Raw genomic sequence first — 17,304 nt, forward strand, 5'->3', positions numbered from 1 at the left:
TTTGGAGGAAAGTAAAACCCTCTCTCTCTCTCTCTCTCTCTCTCTCTCTCTCTCTCACTCTGTCTACAAAAATGGTTCAGTAATAGGAAGGAGATATTACCCTTCCTCTAATAGGATTTTATCACATACACAGTGCCTTTGCACATTTTGCAGAGCATTGTGTTGACCTTTTTTATTTAAACCGCTCTTTATGTGATCAAAAAGAAAGAAGTACTGCTGTAAAGAAGGTAAGAAAGTGTATCACATTTTATTCAATTCATGGCGAAAAACGTATATTAGAATAATTTCTCATCTTGATTAGCAATTTATACTACCTAAATTATAGCATTTGAAAAACGGAAAAACAGACAATAAAATGTTGTAGTTATATTAAGACAAATTGTTCTTGCTTTTATTTTTTGTGCACCTAAAACAACAGTTGACTTTGTTCTTTAGGGTAAACCCAGGAATGTGATGGGACCTCTGCTCCTTAAATTGCTTTTACAAGGTATATCTGTTTTTCTCCCTTTTTTGTGGATGCAATTGATTATTATTTATTATTATTTTTTTTGTCTTTGATGTTGCAAAACATTTAGGTCAAGTAGTAATAAATTAAATATATGTATATGGTCAGCCTTTGATTGGTATGTGTGCTATTGAAATTAAAGTTAATAGTGATTAACACTATAATGCCTAATACTGCGTCATAAAATACGCATTGTAATGGCTGATTTTATCTGTAAATAAATAAAAAAAATGCTGCAGTAGAAATTTGTTTCCTGCTTAAGGGAATGTTTCCTGGTGAATTACTGTAGATTGGTTAACTTGATATAAATGGAAAATTACCGTAAATTGACTGTCTCAAAAAATCCCTAAATGCTAAACTCATGTTTTATTTATTTATTTTTTACATTACTATGGTATTTTTTTTAACCTTTTTTCAGTAATTATGTATATTACATTTTCATGTTACATCTGATTTAGATAAATCAAGGTAATTGCATTACTTGCATTACATTAGTGTCTTGTGTGGTACCATTATGTTGTTTTGTAGCTTTATACCATTTTTTTAAAGTTAATTTTTTGGCTACAACCACAGCTGCAATTTGCAGAGCAATTTTTTTTTACATGTTCATTAATTCAATATTGATTTTCATTTACATCATTTTCTTAAATTTTTGTCCCTCAGGTGTTCTGCTGTTTGATGCTTTGGCATGGAACGTGAATATGCCGCAGGCCATTCACGGCCTCCAAGGTTCCTGTCTGGTGATTCCATGTTCTTTCAGCTACACATTATACCCACCTAAAGACCCACACAGAGTTGTGTGGTATCAGTGGGTCTCTAGAGGTTATCCTTTAGTCTACGATTCATGGTATCCAAGGGATGTAATTGACAAGTTCAGAGGAAAAACTGATTTATATAGAAACTCTGGTTTGGATTGCAGTCTCCTAATCAAAAACCTGGAACAGTCCCACCATAGAGAGAAAATATATGCATGGATCGATCCTGAAAATGTTGGATGGCGCACTTACGCATTTTATGACATCACCTCTACAATTTTAGTCGAAAGTATGTGAATATTCTTGGGAAACTTTCCCCTTTTATTGCTGGAACTCAAAATCAAGTATTCTGACAATTTAAAATTATTTTGTTAAATATATGATGTACTAAATGTAACATTTCTGTCAATTGTAGATCAGCCACCGACACCCACCATATTAATTTATGGAGGTGAAAAGATGGGGGACAAGATCACAGTAGTATGTTCATCTTTTCATACGTGTCCATGGAGCAAACCAAAAATCACTCTGAATGGTGCAAAGGGATCTGAATCCGATCAAATCAAAGATGAGTGTAATGAGTACGGTCACTGCAAAATCAATCTGACACGCACAGTAGTTGTAAAGGCAGAAAACACAGCTTTTAACTGTTCAGTAACATACCATGGTGGCAAATCCATATCAGCTGCAATAGACAAAAGTGCCCAATGTAAGTGAAGATAAACAATACTGCTATAAGCTAATAAATTCACACAGTTCCACCTAATCCAAGTTTTTGTTTAATTGTCAGGTGTTCATCATAGAATTGTTATTGAGCCTGAAATGGCAGATGTCACTGAGGGCGTCGCACAGAACTTCACCTGTACCGTCCACCATTCCTGTCAGAAAGAGAATCCATCCATATCATGGAACTACAAGAACATGCAGGTCTTAGAGGGGAGGAAAACACTTTCTGGTTCAGATCGAGTCGCCTTTTCTAACATAACCTTTCTTGGTACCATCGAAGACCAAGGGAGGAAACTGACGTGCACTGCATCCTTTTCTGGAGGAAACATTGCAGCTTCTGCTGTTTTACGTGTACAGAGTAAGTAACTTTAAAAAAAACTCAAGAATTGTGTTGTTTTAGCTCCTTTTAAATAAGTAGTTCGAAGAAGTAGCAAAAGTTATTTTTTGAGTGTGTTGGTGGCTATGTAAATGGTGAAAATTAGAGATGGTTCTTTTTTTATTTATTTGGTGAACTATCCCTTTAAGGCCATTACAATTTTTAGAGCGATTGAGCTGCAAAAGCCTGTTTTCATTTAAGTGTTTCTTGCTCTTAAATGGTTTAAATTCACTTGGAATGATCACACAGTAAAAAGCAAATGATGAACGTGGATAATGTTTGCAATTAATTGACCACAGTCTCAATGGCCCTGTTTACACTGTCAGATCTTGATGCCCGATTCCGATTTGTTGCCTATATCGGATTTTTATGCCTTTCCGTTTGCACGTTCTTTTAATTGTGAGCCATATCTGAGTCATGTGTTTACACTTTCCATACAATTTATGACGTTACGCATGCATAAAAGTTGGTTCTAGCATCTGCACCACACTAGCCAAGACGGATGAACTTGACTTGCTATTATCTCTGCGAAATATGCAAAGTTCGCCCAACTTTACAATGTAATGAGGCGGAGGAGGAGGGAAAGGGCTGTCGTCGCAGCTTGCGCCTATGGTTTGTATATGGTGTCCTCCACCATTCAGAGCAATATTTGTTGGCACGAGAGAGATCTCAGGTCTGATCAGAGCAAATTGTGGCAACTGACCACTTTCCTCCTCCATGTATACTCTGTTTTTGTTGTTTACCGCGTCTGTGTCTCCACACACGCTATTCCTTCTATCATTATTCTGTCATTAAACCGCTGAGAAGTACCACATTGTCGCAAGTTTAATGACGTACAAAACGGAGTGCCTCTAAGGCCGTATTCACACTATGTACAGTTGCCTTGAACTGGGCCAAAGCACACTTGTCCCCCTTCCTGTCTCCCCCGACGGCCCACACTCACATTACACTCGGACCTTGGCACGCTTACGTCATCGATGCTGTGCTGTTCAGTGAGCGCTCTCGCTCAGCACAGTGGAGATTTCTCTAGTTCTAGTTCTCTAGTTTCTCTAGTTATATTGTTTCAGTCGTTTGATATGCAGTGACATGCAGTCAGATATTTCACCGAACAGATCTGCAGCTTTTGGCGCTCATAAACAATCATAAAGTCCTCGTGCTGCAGGAATGAGGAGGTTTGCTGAAGGTGCGCAGCTGTCGTGCAGTGAGAGGTTTGCGTATTTAATCAACTACGTCAGTTTGCGTTTATTGAACAGTAAGATTGATTAATAAATCCATATAAAACAGTCCCTTAAAGGTCACGTCTCGCTTTCAAAGCTCAAGTGAACCGCAATCAGGCCCACCTCTTCCAACCGGGCCAGGGCCGGCCAAGTGAACCTTGCCTGAGCCCGACTCAGCGCACTTACACTTCTCAAACGATCCGGGAAACGGGCCAGGGCACGATTCAGATAGCATAGTGTGAGTAGGCCCTAAATCAGATCTGCCTTTTTACATGATAGTCACATTGTCGCATATCCAATTTATTTCCACATATGAAAAAGGTCAGAAACTGATCTCTGAAAATGCGAATGCCTGCGCTTTTTTTCATGTTTACACGGTCATAGAACAGACCCAATCTGTGTCATATATGAGCAGAAAATCGGATTTGGGTCACATTTAACTGGCAGTGTAAACGGGGCCTAATTGACATTCCATATCCTGCAACATGACAACATGACTGGATTGCACATTGTGTTATCTGTGCTGAAATGAGATGTTAATGCAGCCTTAGGCATTGGCCGGTATAAGATTCTGAAGGTATGATAACCTGTAATTGCTAATCTAAAATAAGTTATTTTTAAATGTTTGGGTAAAAAAAAGACTTTATTTGATTTTCAAATGTTTGCTGAATCGTGGGCTGACCAGTAGCTTTTGATGTGGATAATCCTTTATTGCTTTAGATACTACTGTCCTAAATAAATAAATAAAATAGTCTTTGACAACAAGGGCGACACCGTGGCAAAGTAGCCAGTGCTGTCTCCTCACAGCAAGAAGGTCGCTTGTTCAAGCCTCGGTTGGGTCAGTTGGCGTTTCTCTGTTTGCATGTTCTCCCTGCGTTTGCGTAAGGTTTCCTCCGAGTGATCCGGTTTCCCCCACAGTCCAAAGACATGCGGTACAGGTGTATTGGGTAGGCTAAATTGTCTGTAGTGTATGAGTGTGATTGAGTGTGTATGGATGTTTCCCAGATATGGGTTGCAGCTGGAAGGGGATCCGCTGCGTAAAACATGTACTGGATAAGTTGGCAGTTCATTCCGCTGTGGTGACCCCGGATTATTAAAGGGACTAAGCCGAAAAAGAAAATTAATGGATGAATGAATGAGTCTTTGACAACATGTAAAAAAAAAAAAAAAAAAAAACGTACATAAAGTATATTGCAGGAATGATATAACAGAACATTTTAGCGGTTTTAAATCCGTGACTTTTTCAAACAGCTGTAACCCTCATAACATCATCTCATATTTTGTGTGTTTAGTTTCCACATTGTAACAATCACCTAATATTTTACGATTGCTTACATTGAATGTTCACACCCTTTTACACTAAAACATTATATGACAAATAATCACAACAACAATTGATTTGATGTTACTTTAACTCAATCTGATTTTGTGTTAGGTATTTTTGATGAATTGAGATTACTACAAAAGTCCAGTTGATTCGGCTAAAAATGTTCATGCATCAAGGGTGTTTACAGTGAATGTGTGAATTTACATTCACTTATAAATAAACATTGAAAGTCATTCTTATAGATTTGTGCTAATTCTCTTACAGAATATCAAAAACCAGCTATTCCAGTCCAGAATGAAAGTATGTTTTCCTCTGTAGCTATTCTCACGTTTATATTATTGTTAATATTACATTCAGTACTTCAGCAATATTGATTAACTCATTATATCATTTTAGCTTACTTCCAATACATGGCAGACGTGATACCCGAGATCACTGCTCTTCCTCGTTCCTGTGTGGTGATACCATGCAGTTTTATTGTTGAACATAAATATCTCACTGGACTCCGTGTTCGTTGGGTCAACAACAATGGTGGCTACATGTATCACACTGACCCGGTGGATGTCTTGGATAACTTTAAAGGCCGCACAAGACTTCTTGGAAACCCGGATGAGCGGAACTGTACTTTGGAGATGGACGATGTACGAACTCATGACAACGGGCCGTTCTGCTTTCAAGCTGAAAAAAAAGAGGAGAAATACGGCTTCAACAACAGCTGTGTGTTCATTATAATGCGAGGTGAGAAAATATGATTTATGATTTGATCCATGTCATTACAAAACATATTTAATGTCTTAATTTTTTCTCAAAGCATCTCCAGACCAGCCTGTAATGTCATCAGTTCCTGAAGACATCGAGCCCGGGACAGCAGTCACTGTTAAATGTTCAGTCAAACACACATGCTCCTCGCACCCTCCCAAAATCACATGGAGCGTCCCAACAGTTCGAGAAACTATCAGCCACAATCCCATGGGTGGAGGCGTCTGGGAAACAGTGTCCAAAATGAAGTTTATTCCCACAGGATATGAAGAGGAAGATGAAATTATCTGCAGCGCCAAATTTTGGGGTGGTAAAACACAGAGCAACAGTTCTGCCCCCCTGAGTGTTAAGAGTGAGTAAAGACCTTTAGGAGATCTTTGGCTGTATGAATCTGTCCTCTTGTTATAGGACAGCTATAGTAAAAATAAAAACTACACATCTTGACATGTAATCTTTCTTTTAAAAAAATCATAGGAATTCAAGCGGTTGAATCTGGGCCTTATATCATTGCTTCTTCACTTGTGTTCGTCCTCATTTGCATACTTGCTGGAGTCTTCATGTACAAAAGGCACCAAAGGTAACATATCTTTTTGGCTTAAACTCATGCTTCTGAATATCTGTAATATATTTTAGGGGTCTATTGTTATACACTGTTTATCAGTTTATCCCCAAATTTAGCTTTTATTTGCAATAAAGCAGCTTTCTGAAAGTTTGGTATTTGAAAGCGCTCTATTGTAATGCATTTTATGACTTCAATGTATTTCAAAGCATTTTAAGGCGTTAAAGCAATTTTTGATTCTGTCATCATTAGTGTATTCTGATCAACATTTGTAAAAGCCAAAGTGTTTTGGGTTTGTTATGAGTGGATACCAATTTTACACTGTTAGACATATTGCTATGGAGGACCCAGTTTAATCAACATGTAATTTATGTTTTTATTAGTCATCACTGACAACTTTTCACTTTTACATTGTATTATTGATTGTAGACAGCCTTGTGAGGACATAACAAGATCTGAGCCAAGGTATGTTTGACATCTTTATGTAATACAGAACTGAAGTCTGGTTTCTAATACTCAAGCAATCTCTGTTTTGTAGGAGATCAGTTTGGAACAGATTTTCAAGGTTGGAGTTTACTTTAACAGATTTATCATTTGATTTTTATATTCCTTTGAGTCTAAATTTAACATTTGTCCTCCAGTCGTTTTAGCATGCCTGAAGGAAGGGCAGCTTGGTTTAATAGTGGAAACAGGAGTGATATCAGGTATGTTAAGCAATGAATGGTAAATTTTTGGTTATTGTTAGTAATGATCCTAATCTCTCAAATGCATTAACCAGGGAGGCACCTGGAAGACCACCGAAGCCTGAACAAAGGTAGGTTGATATAATTACCATATTACAAAGAATAAACATAAATTTAGTACAGATCCAAATGTGTGTAATCATATACTATAAAAAAATATATATCTGTAAATTATCAGTTTATTTTTTTTTTATTTTCCTATGTTTATTTATGCTTTTGAATTGCATTATGGCACCTCGATTTTTATTCCAATAACCTTAAACTTTCATTTTTAATAATTTAAAGTAATATTTTCTCTGGGTTGGTGTTGTATATTATGCTACAAAATCCTTGTAATAATCTGCCAGTGCATTTTCTATTATTTACAGATTTATTTGTATATCAGTTTTTATCCATTATATTATTTCAAGGTACTAAAATGTCAATAAAACTTAATGAATTTTCAACATAAAAATCATAAGCATAAATACCACAAGTTTAGCTAATAAAATAATTATAATGGGAAACTGGAAAAAAACATGCTTTCTCTGAATTTAACCTCCAACCCATCGGAGGAAAAAAGAAAAGGTATTGAAGTTAGCAACAATGAAAAACAAGTTGTACTACAAGTGACAAAAAGTAAATTTTCAAATTCTTTTCTTAAAGATTAAAGTCCCATAATGCAATTCATGACCATAATTGAACTTAAAACACGAAATCCGTCGAAAAACTGTCAATTAACAGATATTTTAAACAGTGTACAATTTTTTTTTAAATCTCTTTTCTCAACAGACGAAGCATCTGGAGCCGATTTTCTAGGTAATCAATCAAATATAACCTTGTCTGTTGATTGATGGCATGTGTTCCTTTATTAAATAATAAAATCCTCCAATTTGTTAATTTAATTTTCTTTTTTTATGCAGACACCAATCACCCAGAAATAATGCAAATATGAGAGCCGAATACAAGTCAGTATTCTATTTATTAAATGCAATTTAGTACAAAAGAATGACCCCGGACCAACAAACAAAATGTTTACCAATGCAACCCATGTTCCCCAAAGGGGGGATCAAAGATGCTGTGTCGGTAGGACACTTTTGGAGAATATTGCTAGATAACCAACCAATCACACTAAGATATATATATATATATATATATATATATATATATATATATATATATATATATATATATATATATATATATATATGCATATACAAATGTAGTGCATCTAGAAAGTATTCATAGAGCTTCACTTTTTCCACATTTTTTGTTACAGACTAATTCCAGAATGGATTAAATTCATTTATTTCCTCAAATTTCCTCAATATATATATATATTTTTAAATTGTTGCAAATTTATTAAAAATAAAAACCTGAGAAATCAAATGTATATAAGTATTCACAGCCTTTGCTCACTACTTTGTTGATGCACTTTTGGCAGCGATTCCAGCCTCAAGTCTTTTTGAATGTGGCATACAAGCTTGGCACACCTGTTTTGCCCATTCCTCTTTGCAGTACCACGCAAGTAGAGATCTGCGCTGGACTAAATTTTGAATCCCGCACCCGCCAGGTTTTAGCCCAAACCCGACCGCTCCCGCTTATATTAAGAATTTGTAGTCCCGCTGCCCGACCCGCCCCGTTTTCTGGCCGCCGCGCCCGATCCAGCTAAAGAGCGGGGGAGAACAAAGCCAAAAATCACCCAGCTATACAGTCCAGACAGCCAAGCTGTCTGTATAAACACACACACACAGCACCAAGCACACACACAGACAAAGCTCTCTCTCTCTCATACGCGCGCGCGCGCGCACTAACACACACACAAGCACCAAGTAGACACACAGGCGTTTGCTGTTATATCAACTCAAAGGGTTGTAATACCATGTATCAAGTACTAATGTAATACCAAAAGGTTTTATATAAAGGTACATAAATACTGAGTCGCGCCAGCTACGGACCGCAGCGCACATTACTCTCGGGGACCGATTCCGGCGTGGATGCGGCAGTGTCGGCTCGCTTACGGCCGTCGTATCTGGCCCGATTGATTCGGGTCTGGCAGCCGGAGCCGGGTCGAGTGGTAAGTCTCCGGCAGATGAGAATCTAGTCGGAACTGTCCCGAGTGTATTTTGCTGGGAAAGCTAGCTCTCTCTCTCTCTCTCTCTCTCTCTAACTTGTAATGCATTTTTTGCAGTCCACTTAGAATCTAACTTGGAAATCAATGTTTTCTTTATTGGCATTGATTGGTTTTAAATTTAAATGGCACTAATATGGCTGTCAAGCCAGGATCTTAATGGTTTATTGTGGGTGTGTTGTTTACATGAAGAATTCTGTGTTACAAGTTAAACTAAATTTCTAATAATGAATAATATTTTGAATTTAAATAGTATTTGTCTTGCGTTTACATTAATTTTTACATTTGAATAGCCAAATTTACAAGTTTCAGTCTTTTTAATTTGATTAAGCGTGATTAATTTTTTTTTTAAAAGTGTGATTAATTAGTTTTTTTTTTTTTAATAAATTGACAGCACTAGTGTATTTATTCAGAAATCAGATGGTGTAATGTAATGTATTTGTCACATAGCACATTTATTCTGAATTGCACCCAAAGTGCTTAACAACTGGGTGAAGGAGTCTTTTTTTTTTGGTTCAGGGTCACATATAAGAAAGTTTTAACCAAAAGTACAATGATTTTCATCAATGTAAAAACCACACACTATGTAAAAAAAATCTAAGTGAATTCACTAGTCAACCTTTGCTCTTCACAGGGCAAACAACACATGCAATGTGCCAGAAAACAAGGATTTCAATAAACCACACATGCCATCACCAAACAGGTAGAGTACATAAAACTTCATATTCATTATATTTATGCTACACAGCAAAATAATACTGTTGAATGCAGTATATCATATTAAGTCACCATGCCACTTAAAGATTCCTTGGTTCTTTAAAGAGTGTTTATTGTAACATGAAACAAATATTTTGGTGTATATAAATACTACAAATGACCACAGCTACTGGCATTATCCATATCGGTATATATCAAAATTCATAAACATTTTATGGTTGTGATATGTCCCTTTAAGATGTATATGTTGATATGATGTATGTTCCTTTAAATACATTTACTGTAATTTATAGTAAACATTGATTTTGCATTCTTATTTTCCTTTGTGCTTTTTAGTCAGCGAAAAAACTGTGGTGTAAGTACATTTACCAATACATTTGCTTTCTTACAAATATAATCTCAGTTTCTAAAACTGATTAACTGACGAATCTGTTAAAATCTTCTTTTTAGGGTTACGATTATGATGCTGATTACAACCTATATGGAAATGTCTGATGAAAATGTCCATCATTAAGGCTTAGTAATGCAAGTAAAAGCAGGAACAAATGTTCTCAATTCCTCATCAAATTCCTTACATTACCTCTAATGTACCTCTTTTCCATATTGTGTTATCTGTAGCTTGTATTAACTTTAATATGGATTTATTGTTTAACATCATTCCACGACTAATCCATCCAAAAATTCATTCATTCAGTACACAAATCAAATAACATTTGTTTTAAAACCTTTTTTTAATGAAATGTATTGTTTGAAAATTATGCTTGTGCTTAAAGTAACATACGTGTGGCTTAATTATTGACATTAATGTATTGTCATATAATGTGATTGCTTTACTTTTGCTCCGTGTTCAAACTGCTCATTTTAGTGAAGTTTAATTTTAAACTAATTTCGAGAGGAGCATGTGCTCATGATTGACCCAGCTGGTCAATATATATATATATATATATATATATATATATATATATATATATATATATATATAGATCCTCAATTCCTTTCTACAACTATCTTCATCTGGAAGAAACCCCCCTCGGGCCCCTCCTCCCCTTCTTCCGCCTTTATCCAGAATGGGTGGCACGGTGGCCTAGAGACTAGCACTGTTGCCTCACAGCAAGAATACCAATGGCGTTGGGTCCTTGCTGGGGCATCTGGTATTTCTGTGCGGAGTTTGCATGTTCTCCCCGTGTCTGCATGGGTTTCCCCCGGGTTCCACAATTTCCTCCCACCACCCAAATGTGCTCTGTATTTTAGATACAATAAGCCTAAATCTTTTTCTAATGTCTTACTCTCAGGAAGTTTGCCTTGAGATCGACCTGAGCTCAATCTCCCCTCGCTCTGCGAAAGGGGGCACCCCTATGCTCGAGGATCCCTTGAGCTCAGGGCTCTCTCCCAGGACAGCACGCCGAACAAGCTATGTATAAATCTTGAGCTAAGTGTGAACTCTTGAAAATTAGTTGACACAACACAATTCCTAATGTTTTTTGGGGCAACCTAATTGTTTTATGTTCAGTCCACTTACATTTGTAAAAACTACTTAACTTAATTTGTGTTGTGACAACATGAAGGAATTGTGTGGAAGCCAGCATTTTCTACAGAGTATATTATTCCCAAATATATGTCTACTAGCAACTCAAGTCAATAACAACATTTCAGCAACATTTATGAACCTAAATTTTTCTAAATGCATTAAAGGGCTGCAACATACCTCAGCATAAGCTAGACGTAGGGATGCTAGTCTGTTTTTGGCACAGATTCAACTCAATTAACAATTCAGCTTTATGAAGTTAATTTTGTTGCATACATAAATGAGCGGCAAAAAAACTTTCAAAAGATGTATCCGCAAGTGCATATCTGCTGATAAATGGAGTCTCAGTTACTAAAATTGAGTTGGTCTGGTGAAAATGCTTTTGGGGAAGTGAAAATAAATGTCTTTTAGATAAAATGTTTTGGTAACACTTTACAATAAGGTTCATTAGTTAATGCATTTACTAACATGAACTAATCATGAACAACACATGAACAGCATTTATCAATCATAATTGAACATTTACTAATGCATTATTAACATCCAAGTCCATGCTTGTTAACATTAGTTAATGCACCATGAGTTAACATGAACTAACAATGAACTACTGAATTTTCATTACCTAACGTTAACTAGCATGAACAAATACAGTAGTAAATGTATTGTTCATTGTTTGTTCATGTTAGTAAATGCATTAATTAACATTAACTAATGAACCTTATTGTAAAGTGACCAATGTTTTTTGTTACATGTTGCAGATTGTTTTTTAATTAGCAAGTAAAGTTTAATGTTCATTTCCTTGTCATCCAAATATACTTTATCAATAAGTGACAAATGCAACTGACAGAAGCAACTATCTTAAATGCTAAGCCATATCTTTTGCAGAAAAAAAAAAACGACTCGTCTATGCCAGTTTTGTCAAAGCCCCTTTTACAACCATTTTTCAAAGGATGTATAATGTGCTGCTTATGTATATTGCAATGGTTTACAGATACAATGGTCAGATGTCTACATTCATCATTGATGTGAGCGCAGAATCTTCCATTTGTTCATAAGCTCCCACACATTCACTTTTAAATAGAGTTGCAAATGTTTCACCAGCTTGTATTTGAATACATTGTTGTTCATTGGTGCAGTACTTTTGTTTATCTAACATTAATCTGTAGAAATGGAAAATAAAATAGCTTAATACTTTGCATTTTTCAGTTCCTCTTGATTTTTTTTAATTCTGCCTCTTCAGTTTTGAAGGTCGTCATCTTGATAATGTCAATGCAAATTACTGTGTCAAAATATGTAATGACTTTTTAGTCTGAAACTATAAAAAATGTAAACCTAAATCATAAAACTTGTGAATAGCCAACAACACAAGTCAATATGTCGTTTTTATTGTTATAAAAAATCACAGTTTTAATGTTCAGTAAATATCATAATAATAGTTAATTTCATTTGTAATTCTATCAGAACTCAACTTTTAGTTAGATGCATTTCTGAGAATAAAATTTGGACAATATTTTAAGGATATTCTCTCAGTATTTTGATATTGTTTTAAACGCTCAGATTTTCAAACTTTAGTGTCTTGGCTATTAATTTTCATCTTCAAGCAAAACATACACCAGTGGACAGATTTTTTATTTATTTATTTATTTTTTTTTATGAATAGAACTTAATTTGATACTTAAAGACTGGTTTTGTGATCCAGGGTCACAAATATTAAAAACTATGCCACTGCTGTTCCCTTGATTCTAGCTATGTACAGGTATCAAACAAGTTATGGAACTACTGATCTAAAATATGAACAAAATACTACTGAATAACTAATGGCCATACAGTATATTGCTGGAAGACCAAAAATCTTTATCCAGTCAATGCATTCTGTCCTATACATGTCTGTGAATCTGTGTCTCTGTATATCTCATAATTACTGTGTTCATGTTGCTTCAAAATTGTCATAATTTAAAGATTATGCTCTGAACTGTTCACATGTTCAGGAATTAAATTTTAATCCTTCCCTGAATGAATGTGAGTTTGACTCACAGGAATGTCACACACTTTGGAACCCCATCGCCTACTAGTGTTTCTGAAGTGTTAGTGCAAAACAACACAACCAGAATGTGGAAGTGTGGATGTTCATAACTGCATCGACTGTGCAGCTGATGCTTCTTAAGGTAGTGTTTAGGATCTACTCTATATAAGTAGGCCTTTGTGTATCACAAAATATCAAAGATTTGTAACCCTGCACCACAAAATCATTATTATGTTGCACAGGTCTATTTTGGCATTTGCCAAAAAAATGTGTATAATGGCCAGAATTACGGATTTCATTAAAATAATCATTAGAACGTTAAGTAAAACTCTCTGAATTTTTTTTTTCCATGAAGATATTTTGTAAATGTTCTACTGTTTATAGCTTACATAAAAAAATCAGCTTTAAAGGTAATTTACTCTCTATATTTAATATATATATATATATATATATATATATATATATATATATATATATATATATATATATATATATATATATATATATAAATTGTTATTTTATGGGTGGGGTTGGAGCTGTCACTGGGATAGAAATTTTTATTGGACCTGGCAACCTGTAGCAGAAAAACAAATGTACTGAAGAAAGCACAATTGTAGCTCATTTTGTAAATCATTGCAAAAGAGAATGGGGCATCATTTGCGTAGGGAAAAACATTGTGCTCCAGAGTTATTGATCTGGACTAGTCAAATCTGTATCTTGCCAACTTTACTGACCTGAAATTTTTTGACCACCAAGTCGGCCGCTCATGCCCTGTGGAAAGACTATGGCCACACAGTGGTCCAAGAATGCCATCCTTGGTTTACCCTGTGCCATGCTGACAAAGCTTGCTTTCTTGGCGCACCCATATCCCAGGCAAACCTATTCGGTGACATTGCCTGGGACTTTACCCAGGAGTCCTCTGTAGCGAAAGAATAGCCAAGCGTGAGGCAGGTCATCTTCCGGTGGGCTTGAAAGACTGCTCACCTGGCGGGCCAATCCACGCTGGCTGCTCCTCACTGAGAGTGTTTCTCCCACACGACCAGCCACTTTGCGGGATACTGGGAGATATAAGACCCAGTCTCCTATTTTCAGCTCTTCCTCTGGATGCACCACTTTCTAAGGTAAGCATTCCCTATCCTGAACTGTTACCTGCACAGGATGCTGATAAAAAAGCTCATGCATAAACTCATCTGCCAATGCTTCTGTCCACTGTCTCATCTTCCCCCCTCTGCATACCGTTTCTTCAGTGTGTGTTCGGTTGCCGCACATGGCAGTACAGGGTCCTCCCCTTTAGGTTGTCCCTGTTTTCATGGGGTTTCACAAACATCACGGAAGGTGCCCTAATGCCTCTTCTTATCCAGGGTCAACCAGGAAAAGAGCAAGCTTTACCCCGGTGGAGTTTCTTTTTTATTAGGATGGAGCTGGACTTGACCTCCATGCTGCACCTTACCAAAAAGCACATCTGGCTGCTGCTGTCCTGTCTGATACAGTTGGCAGGAAGACAGTGGTCCCACTGAAGTTTTTTCAGAGGCTCCTGGGGCAAATGACTGTATGACTGTAATGCGTATGACTGTAGCTGCTGTCGAGCTGCTCAGACTGTTTATATGAGACCACTTCAGCACCGGATTCACGATCAGGTTCCTTGATTAGCATGGCATGTGGGGATGCCCCAGGTGGCCATCACCGCACCGCATTTTCCGTCCCTGGGTAGACCTTTAGCCTTTAGAACAGGCATGTCCAAACTCGGTCTTGGATGGCTGGTGTCCTGCAAACTTTAGTTCCAACCCAAATCAGACACACCTGGGCTAGCTAATCAAGCTCTTAATAGGCCAGGGGTGGCCAACCCTGTTCCTGGAGAGCCACCTTCCTGCAGATTTTAGTTGCTACCCATATCAAACACACCTGAACCAATTAATTAGGACCTGAACACCACGTGATAATTACAGTCAGGTGTGTTTAATATGGGTTGCAACTGAAATCTGCAGGAAGGTGGCTCTCCAGGAAAAGGGTTGGCCACCCCTTTACTAGGCTTTCTAGAAACATCTTTGCAGGTGTGTTTAGGCAAGTTGGAGGTAAAATCTGCAGAACAACGGCCCTCCAGGACCGAGTTTGGACACCCCTGCTTTAGAACAAGTGTCCAGACATGCTGTCACTCTGATAGATGCTTCCAGTATGCACTGCACAATGTGTACAAGCATGCAGCTACAGGGATCATGGGAGACCGACACATAAAATCACAGATGTTGTGTAGGCGAATCAGAATTGTTTTTCAAAAACATTTTCTATCCAAGTAAGGGTTTGATTATTTGTTCAGGTCTTCAGTGGTTTTATCTGAAATCTCTTCTCAATCAAAGAAATTGAAGTTGTTTTACACCTTTTCCTGAGCTAATTAATTAACAGCTCTTAATGTCTATCAAGTAGAATGTACATTTTAGAGCTTCACAGTTTTACCACATAAGCAGGTGCTGTAGTTGTAAACTTTAGTAAGCAAAGGAAATCACACTTGGATGTGGTTTTTCTAGGTAAAATAATTTGCTTTTCTAGGTTTGGTTTAAGAAGAGACGCTTCCTCTTAAAGGACAGATTTTTTTTTGGCAGCTTCCATTTTGTAGAACATTATTTTGTATTTCTCATCCACTCGGCTTGCAAAAGAGACCACACCAGGAAGGTAAGAATTAAAAAATAATCAAGATATGTTTGATTTCATTTAGATTTTTGGAAATTTTTAGCCCCCAATATCAACTCTAATAATAGTGTTTGAAAAAAGATGGTGTGGATGTGTGCTACTCAAGGGTCCTTAAGTAACACTTTTTGAAAACAATTATTGTCGAATGTTATTTATGAAAGTGTAAAATTACTTTTTTTTTTGTTTGTTTGTTTTGTTTAAAGTTAAACCTGGGGACATTATGAGACCTCTGCTAATTCAGTTGCTGTTTCAAGGTATGGAATGTGTTTTTATTCTTTATATACACACTGTAAACCCAACAATCAACTTTATCTAATGAAATGAGTGTAGTTAAGTCAGAATTTGCTGAAAGTTAATTTTACTCATTTGAAAAGAGTTTTAAACTATGTTGAAAGTAATTGTAATAGTTGAGAGTTAATTAAATGCCTCATTACTTCAACTTAAACAGAGTAAGTTCACAGTACTTATATAGATTAGTTTTTAACTTAAATGGTTTGTAGCAATCGGCTTCCTCAAACCTTTTGTGTAGGCTTAACTTAATGGGTTTTACAGTACTAAGTTGGTTTGAGTTCCCTTCATTTATTGGGTTTACAGTGCTCAAATTGTTTACTTAAATGGTTTAAGTTCACAGTACTCATTAGGATTAGTTTTTGAACTTAATGGTTTGTTGCAATCAGTTTCCTTATTTGGTTTGAGTTACCTTAACTTTTTGAGTTTTACAGCAGTAATAGATGCAACTAATGTATGAATTCACTATAAAAAATATACAATTCAATGTCTGTGGCTAAATTGAATTTCTGGAGTTTGGGCTGCAAAACGTGCTTTTCTTACTTAGATTTTTTTTGTCTTTTTTCTAGTCCAAACATCTACAAATTCTTAAATCAAGCAGCATTTTCTAGACAAGCAAAACATATTGTCTGTATTTGGACTAGAAACAAGACAAACAATCTAAGTAAAAAAGCATTTTTTACTAAGGCTGGAAAAAAAAAACATGTTTTCAAATTCTTTTTAACAGTGCTCTGCATTTTATTTAAAATTGGTTTCAACTTTTGATGTAGACAAATGCTAATAATATTTAATGATGATTATTTGTTTTAAAGTTTTGCATCTCTTATTCCTAACTGTACAGTAATTTAAATGAACCGTGAAATCTGTGGTTGAATCCCTAAAATATATACAGTTGATAAAGTTATAACCCTGCTTTAATTTTTTCAAATATTTTCCAAGTGATGTTTAACAGAGCAAGGGCACTTTCACAGCATTTCCTATTATATATA

General features: G+C 36.2%; 1 protein-coding gene and 1 long non-coding RNA gene across 5 annotated transcripts in view; both read left to right on the forward strand.

Moving 5' to 3' along the window:
- The window catches only part of LOC147840680 (uncharacterized), a 146,506-nt gene that overhangs the window by 28,507 nt on the left and 100,695 nt on the right, over positions 1-17,304 (forward strand). The gene's annotated exons all lie outside the window — the stretch shown is intronic.
- si:dkey-238d18.10 overlaps positions 20-17,304 on the forward strand; it is a 36,444-nt gene continuing 19,159 nt past the window's right edge. The window contains exons 1-19 of one of the 4 annotated variants that reach the window (XR_015508740.1): positions 20-227; positions 436-487; positions 1,169-1,549; positions 1,676-1,969; positions 2,051-2,344; positions 5,171-5,206; positions 5,303-5,644; positions 5,718-6,017; positions 6,140-6,242; positions 6,654-6,689; positions 6,763-6,789; positions 6,866-6,928; positions 7,003-7,038; positions 7,739-7,765; positions 7,870-7,914; positions 9,712-9,780; positions 10,131-10,149; positions 10,245-10,535; positions 12,049-12,515. Coding sequence is in view for 2 of the 4 variants with exons in the window: in XM_087283198.1 (XP_087139324.1) it covers positions 454-487; positions 1,169-1,549; positions 1,676-1,969; positions 2,051-2,344; positions 5,171-5,206; positions 5,303-5,644; positions 5,718-6,017; positions 6,140-6,242 (1,784 nt within the window). In the remaining 2 variants the exon portion in view is untranslated. Of the gene's footprint in view, positions 228-370; positions 488-1,168; positions 1,550-1,675; positions 1,970-2,050; positions 2,345-5,170; positions 5,207-5,302; positions 5,645-5,717; positions 6,018-6,139; positions 6,243-6,653; positions 6,690-6,762; positions 6,790-6,865; positions 6,929-7,002; positions 7,039-7,738; positions 7,766-7,869; positions 7,915-9,711; positions 9,781-10,130; positions 10,150-10,244; positions 10,536-12,048; positions 12,516-15,934; positions 16,010-16,223; positions 16,282-17,304 lie in introns of those variants that run through there. The other 3 variants (XM_087283198.1, XM_087283199.1, XR_015508739.1) reach the window with 3 other exon arrangements.

This window comes from Danio rerio, chromosome 15, assembly GCF_052040795.2.
Source record: "Danio rerio strain M-AB ecotype USA chromosome 15, GRCz13ab, whole genome shotgun sequence".
In the NCBI taxonomy this organism is placed as follows: Eukaryota; Metazoa; Chordata; class Actinopteri; order Cypriniformes; family Danionidae; genus Danio; species Danio rerio.